Source organism: Zonotrichia albicollis, chromosome 23 (genome assembly GCF_047830755.1).
Source record: "Zonotrichia albicollis isolate bZonAlb1 chromosome 23, bZonAlb1.hap1, whole genome shotgun sequence".
Taxonomy (NCBI): domain Eukaryota; kingdom Metazoa; phylum Chordata; class Aves; order Passeriformes; family Passerellidae; genus Zonotrichia; species Zonotrichia albicollis.
In genome coordinates this window covers 3,641,152-3,656,583 of record NC_133841.1, presented here as the reverse complement: position 1 = coordinate 3,656,583, position 15,432 = coordinate 3,641,152, and the positions used below count along the sequence as shown (strand labels likewise).

The 15,432-nt window shown below is 39.1% G+C and overlaps 1 protein-coding gene across 1 annotated transcript; it reads left to right on the top strand.

Moving 5' to 3' along the window:
• The first annotated feature begins 3,351 nt into the window (after window positions 1-3,351).
• SOST (sclerostin) lies at window positions 3,352-11,236 on the top strand. The gene is made up of 2 exons (XM_074557792.1): window positions 3,352-4,956; window positions 8,347-11,236. The coding sequence occupies exons 1-2, from the start codon at window positions 4,737-4,739 to the stop codon at window positions 8,763-8,765; spliced, it is 639 nt and encodes a 212-aa protein (XP_074413893.1). The 5' UTR covers window positions 3,352-4,736; the 3' UTR covers window positions 8,766-11,236.
• Window positions 11,237-15,432: the final 4,196 nt, after the last annotated feature.

Below are 15,432 nucleotides of genomic sequence, written 5' to 3'. Positions count from 1 at the left end.
TAATGGATCACAGCCTTCCTCTGAGTCCTGCTCTCCAAGTGCAGTCACGCTGCAAATTCCTCTGCCCATTTTAGCTGGCCAGGAAGGTCTTGTGTGTCTCTAACCCACAGTGATATGCTGTATACTGCATTTCTCTTCCTCATTGTAGAAGGAAAGATTACATAAAACATGGGAATGAGAGATTTCTTTCCTTGTAATATGAAATTAAGAATGTATTGGAAAAAGTAGAGCTTTTTATTGGTCTGTAATTGCTGAGCACCTGCCCTTTGCTGTGAGATCTTCCTTACAAGAATGCTGATTTAGGGAGGTACATTTGGAAAGAACTGTTTGTTGGAAACAGCAACTCTCTGATGCCAGAAGCAGAACTTTTTACCTAATTTTATTTTTTATGTTAGCTCTGCTAGTTTACTATGATGTTTTTAGCACAGAGATTATCTAGTGGAATCTTAGTTTAGCACAGAAATTTCTCCTAAAATTACTTTCTGGGCTTCACCAAAGAGTCAAACTAGAAATAGAACAAGCCTGAGAGGTGTCTTTTAACGATTTGCTGGTGAGAATTAGTTGTAGTTATTTATTAATTTATTCTGCAAATAAATCCTGGAAATAACCAAGTGTTGGTTGTGTGTTTTAATTGTAGTTGCTGTGGGCTGGTGCTGCTGGCTGGCTGACTCACCAGGTGGAGCTGCAGGCTCGTTCTTCCTCCCTGGAGAGCCACCCCTGGCTCCTGAGCTGTGCTGGGGTGAGAATCCAGGGAATTCTGGTGGAAAATAATAAAAATCCATTTATTTTGTCTTCTTGCGGGAGATGACACCGCAGCATTCAGACTTTATTCACTCTGTGACATTGCAGAATTCTTCTGAGGCAGCTGGAAGTTGATTGGGAAAGGCTGCAGCATGGAAAAAAACCCCCAAAAAACAAACAGCTGTTTGAGAAGCAAAGTTCACGTCAAAACAGAATAATGATCATGTCAAATTTCAGAATTTTGATCATGTCAAAACCAGAATTGCTGGGCAGTGTGTGAAGTTTGTGCACAGAGAAGCTGGAATTGCACCTGCACAGCTTCGGGCTGGGATGCTGAGCACAACCCTCAGGGCCAGGGGTGGGCAGGGAGCACCTGGAGATGGAATGACTGAGGAATTTCAGATGGAATGACTGAGGAATTTCAGGAGATTGAATGAGGAATTTCAGGAGATGGAATGACTGAGGAATTTCAGGAGCTGAAATGACTGAGGAATTTCAGGAGATGAAATGACTGAGGAATTTCAGGAGATGGAATGACTGAGGAATTTCAGATGGAATGACTGAGGCAATTTCAGGAGCTGAAATGACTGAGGAATTTCAGATGGAATGACTGAGGAATTTCAGGAGATGGAATGACTGAGGAATTTCAGATGGAATGACTGAGGAATTTCAGGAGCTGAAATGACTGAGGAATTTCAGGAGCTGAAATGACTGAGGAATTTCAGATGGAATGACTGAGGAATTTCAGGAGCTGAAATGACTGAGGAATTTCAGGAGCTGAAATGACTGAGGAATTTCAGGAGCTGAAATGACTGAGGAATTTCAGATGGAATGACTGAGGAATTTCAGGAGCTGAAATGACTGAGGAATTTCAGATGGAATGACTGAGGAATTTCAGGAGATGGAATGACTGAGGAATTTCAGATGGAATGACTGAGGAATTTCAGATGGAATGACTGAGGAATTTCGGGAGATGGAATGACTGAGGAATTTCAGGAGCTGGAATGACTGAGGAATTTCGGGAGATGGAATGACTGAGGAATTTCAGGAGATGGAATGACTGAGGAATTTCAGGAGATGAAATGACTGAGGAATTTCAGATGGAATGACTGAGACAGTTTCAGGAGCTGGAATGACTGAAGAATTTCAGGAGATGGAATGACTGAGACAATTTCAGATGGAATGACTGAGGAATTTCAGGAGATGGAATGACTGAGGAATTTCAGATGGAATGACTGAGGAATTTCAGGAACTGCTTTAGCTGTGCCTGAATTGCAGGGTTCAATGCCAGTGTTTCACGAGTTTCATTAACAAGGCACAAAATGGCCAACAATCTCTTGTTACAAGGTCTTTTAAGACTAAACTATCCAATTAAAAAATGACACCTAGATTATTTTCCCTTTTAACCCAATAACTGATCACTCAAAGCTGCAATATGGACTTTTCTGTCCAGTTACAAAAAATCACCCAAAGCCAGGGAGAAGAAGGAAAAATAAGGTAAAGAAGGACAGCCAGTCTACACCCTAAAACCTCCATCTTGCTTATAAATAATAAATATTACCTTAATAGTAAATATTACCTCAATATTTATCTCTATATTCTAAATATATTTAGGATGTATTTATTTCTAATATAATAGAATTTATTATATTTATTATAATATAATAATTTTATTATTATAAATAATTACTATTTATTTCTAATATAATATAATTTATTATCTTTACTTATAATATAATAAATGTATTATTATAAATAATCATATTAATTTCTATATGTTAGAAAAATATTTCTATAAATAAATATTTATAGAATATTTATTTCTATAGTCGAAATATTTAGAATATTTACTCTATTATATACATAGATAATATATAATATATATACATATATATATACATATATATACATATATATACATATATATAATCTATATACATTTAGATATATTTATTTCTAAATACAATTTTAGAAAATAAATATTTATTTCTATATTCTAAATCCCCAAACTCTTAAGTTTTCCACCCTATACACATTTCTTGGCCTATCAGCTTTAGCTACATTATGCTGTAAATGCTTTAATCATCTAAAATTACTTTTTGTGGGTCTTACTACGATGTATTTTTTTATAGTTCTATTTTTTTAAAGCATTTAGTCTTTTTTCTAAGGCTCTCTTTTGAAACTTCTTTCTAGTTCAATTTCTCTCTCAACAATATCTACCTTATTCCACGGTATTTCTAAATTAGTATTTCTTATTTTAAAATTTGCATACACATGTATACTGTGTGAGTTTTTGTTAAGTTTTGAGAATTTTCTACAAATCCATTTCCTTGCGTGGGTTTGGCTCTGGCTATGGGCAAACCACAGCAGTGGCTGAGGATGGAATTGCTCAGCTCTGAATATTATATATAATTAAATATTTTATATATATATATATATATATATATATATATATATATATATATATATATATATATATATAACATTTTTATTTTTATTTATATATATATATATATATATATATATAATAATTATATATAATATTCTGATATAATATATTCAGCTCCAGTATCAGTCCCACCCTGTCAGGGCTCATTCTGAGAACACTCTCTCCCTAATAACTCTTTTTGGTTTTTTCTGTGCTTCATTAAAACTAAAAAAAATCCAATTTTTGAGGGGAGGGAAACAGCACGGAGCATGTCTGCTTTGCTGCAGGAAGGGCTGTGAGCAGGCAAGCAGCTACAGGATATGTAAAAATGTTTTTGTAGCTAATCTCAATGTCTGAGATTTGGGGTTGCATTTATTAGGCCGCCCTCCTTCTTATGGACAAGAAGTTTTAAGCCACAAGCTAAATATAGCTTCTATTTTTTTCATTCATAAATTGTTTTGGTATTATTTCTCCATGTGGGTTATCCAGATAAATATAATAGTTAGTAATAGTTTGTATAGAAGAGTGAATAGAGATTGTTTAAGTGCTTGGGAGAAGCTACATCAAGAAGATTTTTCTGTTTTATGTGAGAGTTGGTCACTCTAAATGAGATTGTTGTCAGTGCAGGCCCACTAGAGACAACAGCTTTTGGAAATATTACATGAAAAATTAACAGAAACTGAACTTTGGTGGATGCATCCAATTTTGAGGGCATTTAAACAATGGGAATAAAGAGGCAGCAAGGACTCAGTGATTGCCAGCACTGAGCTCTGTTCTGCTCTCCTGTTCTGCTTTTCTGCAGCTCTGATGTCACTTTGGACAAGGCTCTTTTGGAGAGTACCCACACACGGTGCTATTCCTGTCTGACCAAAATAACACCAAAATCCTTCTTTAGTCCCTGCTCCTTCAGGACTTGGAGTCCTTCACAGCTTGTTCAGTTCAGCTCCAAGCCAAAAATAGATTTACTACATGTAAGTGAGGAAAATGATGCTTAGAAGAACATGAAACAAAATGTGGAGCTCCTTGTTATGGAAAGGAGAGGGAAAAAACCCTAATAATTTCCCTGCAGACACTGAAAAGCAGAATTACTGAGCTCCACTTTCTAGATTTACTCACTTTAAACATTGAGCAAAGGGGAAAGGGAATTTGCTGAATAACAACAGCAAAATGTAAAAAGTCTGAAAAACCTTTGGAAAAGACAAAGTGTCAAATATGAACGGAGGCAGAAGCAGGTTTTTATTACACCATTGTCAGAGCAAAACTGCAGAAAGGATTGGCAGGTTGCAACTCATTGTAGTCTTGTCTATCACCTTTTGTTGCCAGGCTCAAAAATGAGGTAGATAAGAGAAGTTTTTGCAGAACAGTTGTAAAATATTGTCCCCAACCCACCCCCACACACCCATTTTATTTCACACTGACAAAAGCTGAGATGAATGAGTTGTCTGGCCCTTCCCACTTTGTATAGTCATTGGCTGGCTTGGTTCTAAAAGGGATTTTAAAAAGGGGAATAATGTGCCTTTGGCCAGGATCTGAGGCTGTCAGGGGGCTGAAAAGCTGATCTGTGACCATGCAGATCCCTTGGGCTGTGTGTGCTGTCTGTGTCCTGGCACAAATCTCGCTTCCCTCTGCGCAAGGCTGGCAGGTGTTTAAAAATGATGCTACAGAAATCATCCCTGAGATCACTGAAAATCCAGAAACGCCAATGGAGCCGACTTTCAGCAACAACAACACCATGAACCAGGCAAAACATGGGGGAAGACACATACAGCAAACTCCAGACCTCAGTGGTAAGAAAAATATCGTTATTTCTGTTGGGATCATAGCAATTTGTAAAAGAAAACTTGTGATCATCTATGTTTGTTTATTAACACTTCTAGGTTAATAAAAGTGTTATTAGTTAGTGTTAATAGTTATTAGTTCGTGTTAATAGTTATTAGTTCGTGTTAATAAAAGTGGCCCAGCTGCTTTAAGTGACAGAGATTTCCATCTGCTGTTGAAAAAGTATATATACTGAAAAAGTGAATATAAACATTAGGAAGAATATATTGGAGTTTACTGATGCAAACATCATCTCTCTGTTGAATATTGCTACTCTGCAGACAACTCCAAAACATCAAACCTGCAGAAATTAATACCTGTAGATAAAAACAAATACCTGTAGTAGATTTTACTTAACACTTCTCTGTTTTTGTGAGGAAATATCACAAATTCTCTTTCCCTGTTTAATATTAGGATGGGGGAAGGGTTGACAGTGGAGACAATAATAGAAATTTGTAATTTAGGAACATTCACACCAGCTGTGGCTAAGATCACACCAAAAGTGGCACATTGGGGTTGTGCTCAGCTAAATGAGAGAAATTTGCTGCTCCCTGACTGGCAGATCCTCAGCCAGGTTCCAGCAGCCAAAAATGCTCCAAGATCCATTGTCACTCGACCAAGTCCTTTTGGGGAGAGACAGGAGATGGAAAGCCAACCCAGAACAGAGAAATGTGGCTTTTAAAAAGTTTTCCACTGGAAAATAGGGCAAGTTTGGTCCTGCAGACACAGAGCAGCACAGGCACAGATCAAACTTAGAATTTCCACTGTTGGGCATTGCAGATCCCAGCCAGCCTCCTTTTTCTGGGGACAGCTGGAAGGCAATTGGGAATTTCTGCTGCAGCTGCCTTTAGGGCATTTAAAACCAGAGGGTTAACAATATTTTAAAAGATTTTTTTTTAATTTAATGCTTTTGAGAGTGTGGCCTTAAAAGTCTCTCATGTTCCTAAGAGGGAGAGCACTCAGATCCTCCCAGGCAGCCCCAGGTTTTTTATCTCATCTCAATACCTTCATTTTTTAACTTTCTACTCTGCCATCAGCTGGGAACCTGCCCCACTGATTTGTGCAGATTTTTCCAAAGTGGAAAGCACAGCAAGTTAAGAAATCAAAGACTGAAGGAGAGAGGGCAGTTGTTTAAGATACACAATGGTCTTGTATACTTATTTTGGCGTTTTTAACATAAGGAATCAAAATGATGATCCAAAGTGGCCATTTCTGGAACATAAGCACCAGACCATGAGGGATTTTGCACCTGCACACTCCCAGGACATAAATGCACAAATATCACCTACAGAGCTGAGGCAAGTGCCTGGATATTTAACTGCCTGTGCATTATGGAGGTACAATGCACCTTATTCCACTCATTTTATTTATTTACAGACAGACATAATTTTCTTGATGCTTAGGGAACTTGAGAGTGTTACTGAAGTGCATGTGGGGTTCAGTTGCCAGTGTTTTTGTCACAAGGATTGCTTAATTTCATTAATGCAGTCCTTCAAAATTTAAAAAAAAATTAAATCTTGCTAGCTGTACTTTGACAAATATGAATTTACTTTGACAAATATAAATCTGAGCACTGAAAGTCCTGTTTCTGTACTTCACAGGAAAACCGAAAATGAAAATCTCTCTGCAGGTACTGTTGTGTCACTAACAATTCAGGGTCAGAATTCTTTTTTGCTGAACTAAACCTTGCACAGAGTGAGGAGAATGGGCCCAACAGACACAGCTGAGCTGACTTCTGAAGGCTTCCACCACCAACAATATTCCTGAGTTAAATCCGTCCTTTTGACTAAGAACATTCATGTGTTCACCTAGATGAAATTATTTGATAAGCACTTAAAAATCAAATTTTTTGTCTTCCCAACAAGTCAATTAAACAAGGGAAAAGAGCCACTTTTGGGAAAAATTATGTTCTTACAACTGGAAAATTTCAAAATACTTAATGTTAAGAAATCCTCTGATTTTTCTAATGCTTCATTTGCCTAGAGCTATCCATTGAGAAAAAGGAGAGGAAAAAAGGTTCTAATAGCCAGAAGATGCCTTTAGATCTCTCAGGGAGCTTTGTGGGACACGTGGAATTACCACAGAGAACAGGAAATTTGGAAAAGCTGCTGCCTGAATAGTGGGAATTCCTTAGTGCTGTTGTTACCTGGGATTTCTCTAACCTGGCACACATCATGCAAGCTAAAAATCACTTAAGAAACACTCTTTTTTATTGGGAAAAAAATTAAATCTGGAGTAAATAGAATTAAAGTAAATAGAGTTAAACTAGAGCAGTGGGGGAAGGGTTAAATGTGTTAAACTGGGTTTGGGTTTGGGGTTAGGTTGAAGTGCTTTCTCAAAGCTGGCAGGGAAAGAGCCCAGAATTAAGGGAAGAGCAGGAATGAAGGAAAGAACAGGATTTAAGGAAAGAACAGGAATAAAGGATAACAGGAATGAAGGAAAGAACAGAGATGAAGGATTACAGGAATGGAAGAACAGCATTTAAGGGAAGACTAGGACTGAAGGGAAGAACAGGAATGCAGGACTGAAGGATTACAGGGATGGAAGAGCAGGATTTAAAGAAAGAACAGGATTGAAGGGGAGAGCAGGATTGAAGGATTACAGGAATGAAGGGAAGAGCAGGCATGAAGGATTACAGGATTGATGGAAGGGAAGAGCAGGACTGAAAGAACACACTGAAGGGAGGGAGCAGGATTAGACAGGAAGAACAGGACTGAAGGGAGGAGCAGAAATGAAGGATTACAGGACTGAAGGAAAAGAGCAGGACTGAAGGAAGGAGAAGGACTTTAGGGAAGAGCAGGACTGAAGGAAGGGAAGGGGAGGGCTGAAGGATTACAGGAAGGGAAGAGCAGGAAAGCAGGGAAGAGCAGGACTGAAAGAACAGACTGAAGGGAAGAGCAGGACTGAAGGGAGGAGCAGGATTGAAGGATTACAGGAGACTGACAGAAAAGCGCAGGACTGAAGGGAGGAGGACTTTAGAGAAGAGCAGGACTGAAGGAAGGGAAGAGGAGGGCTGAAGGATTAGAGAAAGGAAAGAGCAGGGCGGAAGGGAAGAGCAGGATTAGAAGGGAAGAGCAGGATTGAAGGATTACAGGATTGACGGAAAAGCGCAGGACTGAAGGGAGGAGGACTTTAGAGAAGAGCAAGACTGAAGAAAGGGAGGAGCAGTACTGAAGGATTACAGGAAGGGAAGAGCAGGGCGGAAGGAAGGGAAAAGCAGGACTGCAGGGAGGAGCAGAAATGAAGGATCAGAGGAAGGGAAGAGCGGGACTGAAGGGAGGAGCAGACATGAAGGATTAGAAGGGAAGAGCAGGGCTGCAGCGAGGCAGAGCAGGCAGTAACGCGCTCCCTGTCCGCAGACGCCGCCTTCAGCTGCCGGGAGGTTCGCACCACGCGGTTCCTGACGGACGGGCCGTGCCGCAGCCTGAAGCCGGTGAAGGAGCTGCTGTGCTCGGGCCAGTGCGAGCCCTCGCACCTGCTGCCCAACTCCATCGGCCGCGGCAAGTGGTGGCGGCAGAACGCGCCCGACCTGCGCTGCATCCCCGCGCACAGCCGCACCCAGCGCGTCCTCATGGCCTGTCCCCAGCAGGAGACGCGGACTTACAAATTCCGGGCGGCCACGGCCTGCAAGTGCAAGCGCTACACCCGCTACCACAACCAGTCCGAGCTCAAGGACTTCGGCAAGGACGTGCCCCGGCCCCAGAAGAACAAGAAACCGCATCTGGCCAGAGCCAGGAGCGGCAAATCCAACCAGCACGAGCTGGAAAATGCCTATTAGGAGAGAAGGACGGATGGATGGGTGGATGGATGGATGGAGGTGGCTCTGGGTTGTTGAGTTTGTGAGGTGCCCAGGATGAGGTGAGAGGTGAGAATCTGCCTCCCATGTTCTCAGAAGGCTGATTTATTATTTTATGGTATTATATTGTATTAAAAGAATTTACTAAAACTAAGAGAAAGGATACAGCCAGAAGGCTTGACAAGAATGATGATGAAAAAGTCGTGGCTGACTCGTCAGAGTCCGGCACAGCTGGTGGTGATTGGTCATTAAGTAAAAACAATTCACATGAAACCAATCAAACATGCACCTGTTGGTAAACAATTCCAAAGCAGCAAAGCAGGGAGAAGCAAATGAGATTATATTGGTTTTTTCTCTGAGGTTTCTCATCTTCCCAGGAGCAGAATTCCTGGCAAAGGGATTTTCAGAAAATGTGACAGTGGCATTGGGTGACACAGACCAGCAGCTCCAGAGTTTGCTGAAGCATCAAAAGGCACTCGGGGGTCACACCATGATGTTCTGACTGCAGAAGGTTCCAATTCCTTCTGCTGAGCTGGGTCAAATAGGCCAAAAATGGGTCAGATTGCAGCACTTATGTGTGATAAAGAATGAGATAAAGGCAGCTGGAGTGTCACTACAGGACACGAAATAACACGCAGCTCTCTCAAGGCAAAACCAGAATTTTTAATTTCTGGCTCCAGCATTTATAGATTTCCAAAAGTGACGGTGGATTGGAGGGTGACAGTGCCACCTCTCCAATGACACTGGATAAACCAACAGTCCGTCAAATTTCTCCTCCTCCAGAAAAGAATGCAAAACAATAAGTTATTTACAGAAAGTGTGTGAGGAAATTTGTTACAAGGATGTAAACATCAGAAAGCTTAGAAAAACTTATAAATATGAGTTTTTCAGGAGAGAAGGACCCTTCCATGTGCATGCTGGACAAATAAATTAAAGTTTTCTCCCCCAGTCTCATGGGTTTGCTGCTGTCACTCACTGGTGGTGTCCTTCCTGCAGCTCAAAGAATTGCATCTTATCTTGCTGCCAGCACTGGGCAGTTATTTATGTCCTGTAAAACAAAAATACTGCAAGCCTTGTGGATAATCCACAAGTATTGCTGGGGAGAATGAAATTCTTGAGTTCACCGGAAAATATTTAGCGTTAGATTTTAAATGTAAAACCATTAGATTATTAGATTATTTGGTTTACCAGAACACATTTGGCGCTAGATTTTAAATGTAAAACCATGAGATTTATTGAGTTCATCAGAAAAATCAGGGTGACAGGAGGTGCATGGCAAATTTTGTGTCCTGGAGGAGCAGGGAGGCAGAGGAGAGTGAAGCTGGTGTGGGGGCAGCCACACTTTGCTTTATTCCAAAGGGAATATTTATGGGAATAGAATTCTCAAATCCCTTCCCCAGACCAGGATGCAGGACAAGGCTGCAGGTAGGGAAGCGCCAGGAGAATCTCTGAAGGAGCCCTGGAACGTTTGGGGCAGCAGGGATTTCAGGTTCTGGTGGATGAAGTCAAATTGTTGGGAAATGAGCACATTGCCAGATGTCCTCATGCACCAGGTGCTGCCTCTGGAACCGAAATGCAACATTAATGTTCTCGAAACAGGAGTAAAAGTGTGACGAATCCATCTTATATTTTTTATTAAAATATTATGGTGTTGACAAATTCAAAACTGGCAACTGGAGCCGTATTGATTTGGGAACAACAATTTGTTTTAGGGACAATTCAACAAATTCTCCTGGAACTGGAGTGTTTGGAGAGCAGATTTATGAACGAGATGCTCCTCCCAAACCAGATAAGCTCACTGATGCTTGTCCTGTAAGCAGCTAACATTATCCATAGCCTGACATAGAATATAGTGATTATTCCTTATTTCCTACAACGTGTTGGACTTTAATATCAGCTTGGACACATCCATTTACATTTTCTGTTCTGCAGAGGTTGGATGATGTGGCCACACAACTCTGTAGCAGCAAAACTGTGCCAACCAAGCTCTGGGAGTGAGGTGGTGCTTCTGCATTAAACCTGAGCCTCTGCTAAGGCATGAATTCCTCTAGAAAAGTCTTTAGGATGTGCAACTTTGTTTTTTCTTTAGTTTGGCAGCAATTTTCCTTTACTTAGCTCCTCGACACTCAGAGTAATGTTTGTGTTTTTACATTAAAGGGTATTGTTAGAAAGTGAATTGTCAAATGCTGTATACATCCTGTAGAATTTATGCTGAAATAATATAAATGTGGAAATTTGAAATGTTGATAGATTTTTTAGTTGTTTTATGCGGGACCAGAACCTAGGGACAAAAGGTATCATTTCAGAGAGTGAATTATGTATTTATTTTTTTTTTCCAGAAAATTATTTATGCAATGTTTCAACTTGTAGAGAATGAGAAGTAATACTGCTTTAAAAATATTAGTCTGTTATTTTTAATTTTAAATAAATTGTTAATAAAGTAGAAACAATGATTAATTCTAGAAAGACTCATTGATTTCCAGCTACAGCATAAAGCTGATTTCCTGCAAAGCCAGGGATTTACAGCACAGGGTGTCAAGTCCATTTTCTGGGATTAAAATTGAAATCCTTAATTCTACCAACTACACACCCCTAAAGAAACTCCTCCCTGGGACTCCTTGCTCTGGTACAGGAAGTTTCTCATGGAAAAATTCTTCCTGGGCACATGAGCAGCTCAGAATTATTTCCATATTCTCATTTCTGCTTCCCCCAGACATTCCCTGATTTGTGTGTTCACAACTGGAGAAAGCCACCAAAGAAAACAATAAATCTGTGAACTCAAGAGATCTCAATCAAGAGATCTTGGTTGAAATCTGAAATGGCTTCAGATTTCCTTCATTGAAAAAAAAAAAAGAAAGAAAACCGATGTGGAATCCCCTTTGCAAGGGCTGCCAAGCAACAATTAAAAACTTTTACACTTTGGTATTGCAGAGCTATGCTCGTTTCCATTGAGCCTTTAAGAAACATTTTTCAGTAAAATCAGAGAAAATTGAGCTTGGGCTGCACATGGCAGGCAGGTCTTTCAATGCAGATGTAAAATGAGCAGCTCTTTCAATTTAATAATAATAAATTGTCAATAAATTGTCAATAAATTGTACTTTCCTCACTATGACTTGATACATAAAGAAGAATTTTGGGAGAAAATATCACTTTTAAAACTAACTTCTCCTACTGATTTGACTAGGGGAGAAAAATAAAGCCCTGCATAAAAACCCAAAGTAAACCATTAAAAAACACATAAAAACCCAAAGTAAATAATAAAAAACACATAAAAACTCAAAGTAAATAATAAAAAACACATAAATACCCAAAGTAAATAATAAAAAACAGATAAAAACTCAAAGTAAAGCATTGTCACAACTGCAACAACATTTTCCAAACTTGCCTTTGCCTTCGTGAATTTGAGCCTTGAATTTCAGAATTTAGTTTGAGCCCTGCAAGCAGTGCTGCAGTGAGAAAAGCAGTTCAGCTCCCTGGAAAGCTGCTCCTACCCCAAAAAAACCATATTCCTGCCCCAAAAAACATATTCCTATCCTCAAAAATCATATTCCTACCCCAAAAACCATATTCCTACCCCAAAAAACATATTTCTATCCCCAAAAACATATTCCAATCCTCAAAAAACATATTCCTATCCCCAAAAAACATATTCCTACCCCAAAAAACATTTTCTTACCCCAAAAAACATATTCCAATCCTCAAAAAACATATTCCTATCCCCAAAAATCATATTTTTCCCCCCAAAAACATATTCCTACCCCAAAAATCATATTTCTATCCCCAAAAAATATATTCCTATCCCTAAAAAAAGTATTCCTATCCTCAAAAAACATATTCCTACCCCAAAAATCATATTCCTGATTTTCTGTAATTTTTCCCCTGGAACAGTCACCTCCAACCAGCACTTTTGCAATTTATGTTATCAGGAGAGGAATAGGAAATCGTGTCTTGCTAACAGCTGAAAAAATCAAAATACAGGATGTTGCTGAGGTGGATTGCCGCATTCTCCTCCACCACCACATTCATATGGATTCTTTTCAGAGAATTTGGGATTGTTTATTCATTTATTTATTTCTTTATTTTTGCAATCACTCTCTATTTTTTAACCTCTAATATTGCTGTGCGTAATTTCAGAGGAGAAAGCATCCCTGACTGTGGGTTTGTAGGAAATTTGAGTTTCTCCTTCACACAAAATTACATATTTTCAGTTCTTTTCAAAGAAAGGACAGTGATCTGCTCTGTGCTCCTTCGACAAAAGCAGATTAGATTAGATTATTAAATTAGATAATTTTCCTTTGTAATTGTAAATTCTTCAAATGAAAGTGAATATCTTCATTGTCACTTTTGCAATAAAGCAGCACAATTGTGCATTATTTATGTGTATCAGCAGTAACAGGTCACTGCTTTTACCCAGGAAAGAAATCAAGTCACTTTTTTCAGACATAATCCATGATTCCTCCAAATCTTTGCTTTTCCAGCCCATTTTTATTTCCAACAATTTGTGTAGCCTGGGACACATTCTCTGCAATGCACTCACTTAAAATAGTCACCGTGCTCACTTCATTTCTTTTTCTGGCAAAAGTAGAATCCTGCTGTAATAAAATAAAAATGAAAAAATTAAAAATGAAAAAATAAAAAATGAAAAAATAAAAAATAAAAAAAATTTTAAAAATGAAAAATAAACCTACCAGCAGAACAAGGATCCTGCTGGTATCCACAAGGCCCCAAAGATTGTGCACAAGGTTCATCATTTTAATTAGAAATTGAACAATAAAGAGCATAACTTTACCCAGTGGGGTCCTAGGCCCAGAAAACGCATCCCATGTGTGTTCTGCAATGTGGTTGAGAAAATCAGCATTGTGAAATACACAAGGCATAAACATGTAATTTTTTTTTAGCCATATGACATCAACTTATAATTAGCTTGTTTCACTCAAATTAGTGCAGCATATGGGCACACAGAACAACTTTTCTATAATAAACAGCCCCAAAAGCTTTCAACTACCATAAAACACATTTACATGCAGCTGGAGTTTGGGTTGAACATGCTGTGAACCTGAAATTTGATAAAGTGGAGCTCCCCTTGACAGGCCAGTCATGGAAATCCGTTCTAAAATAACTCTAAAATAAACTTCTCAAAGAACTCAGCATTTCAAATCAGGGCAGCACAAACTGCAGAACTTGCAGCACATGCAGCCACTGCCATCCAGCTGCAGAAAACTGCAGCTGCTCCCTGCAGAGCCACCAAAAACAAAATTCAACTCCAGGTTTTTTCAAGGCATTGACATTTCTCTACCCAGAACTGTGGAAAGAGGTTTAATCACTGAATTTTGGGGAGTCAAGCAGCAGAGTTCCATGGATAAGGCTGATGATTCCTTGCTGCCATTTCATTGCATTGGGAACGTGTATTTTTTGATATTATTCACCAAAATGAGTTTTAATCCACGTAAAGGAGAGCAAACACAGTGTGTCTCAAGACCAAAGGGAGGAAGTAATGCTGATTTTTCTCTCTCTTAAGCATTTCTGATGCTGCTGAACTGGTTATTCCTTTCAATCCTTAAAGCTTTCACTGTTCTTCTATGAGAACAACTTCTTACTGAAAAAAGAGGGTAAAAAACTAATCAGTGAAACCTGAATAGAGGCAAAACTCATCAGCCCTGTTAATTATGAAGTAAAAGTATAACAAATGCAAAGAGAACATTTAAATCACCTCACCTTTAGCACATTGCAGTGTACAGAGAAATTGAACTCGTCAAGCACATGCCCTGTTAATTATGAAGTATAAAACAAACGCAAAGTTTGTTGTATACTTCAATATAAAACAAAAAATATATATTTTACTTCAATATAAATACTTCAATACTTCAATATAAAACAAAAATGTAAAACAAACACAAAGAGAACTTTTAAACCAATTCACCTACACATTACAGGGCACAGATAAATTGAACACTTCATGGATGAAGCATCCACAGCTTCTCTGGGCAACCTCTCCCAGTGCCCCACCACCCGCACAGAAAAGAATTTCTTCCTAAATCTGACTTTTTCCAGCTCAAAACCATCCCCCAGCTCCCTGATGCAGAGGCCTGTCCATCTTTCCTTTTCCATTTAGGTGTTGGAAATGTGCTCCAAGTTCTCCTGAAGCCATAAACATCCATTTTAGCCCCCACAGGTGAGTGTGTAAAATGAATAATATTTTTTTTTACCCATATTGGCCACATGGATTACAGCTGATTCCAGTGGGCCTGTTGTGCCACTTGGGAACTCAGCTTGAGATGGAAATTGTGAATTTTCTGATGAAGAAAGAACACATTGCTCTGTTCTTGGTGTCCAGAAGGGTGATGCCATCATTTTAATCTCAAAGGGTAATACCATCATTTTTATCTCATAGGGTAATATCATCATTTTTATCTTAAAGGGTAATATAATAATTTCCATCTCAAAGTACCCCAAATCCCTGACTGAGTCCTGAGCCCCAAACCTTGGGTGATCTGAAAATCCAAAGCCATGCATCAAATTAAATCCCAGCCCAGGATGTTTGGAGCATCAACCCTAAGGCTGCAGCTTTCTAGCTCATGGCTTTCCAGGCAAATTAAATATACTCTCAAACCAAGCCACAACAGGGTATTTATTTCATGGTTATCAAGCT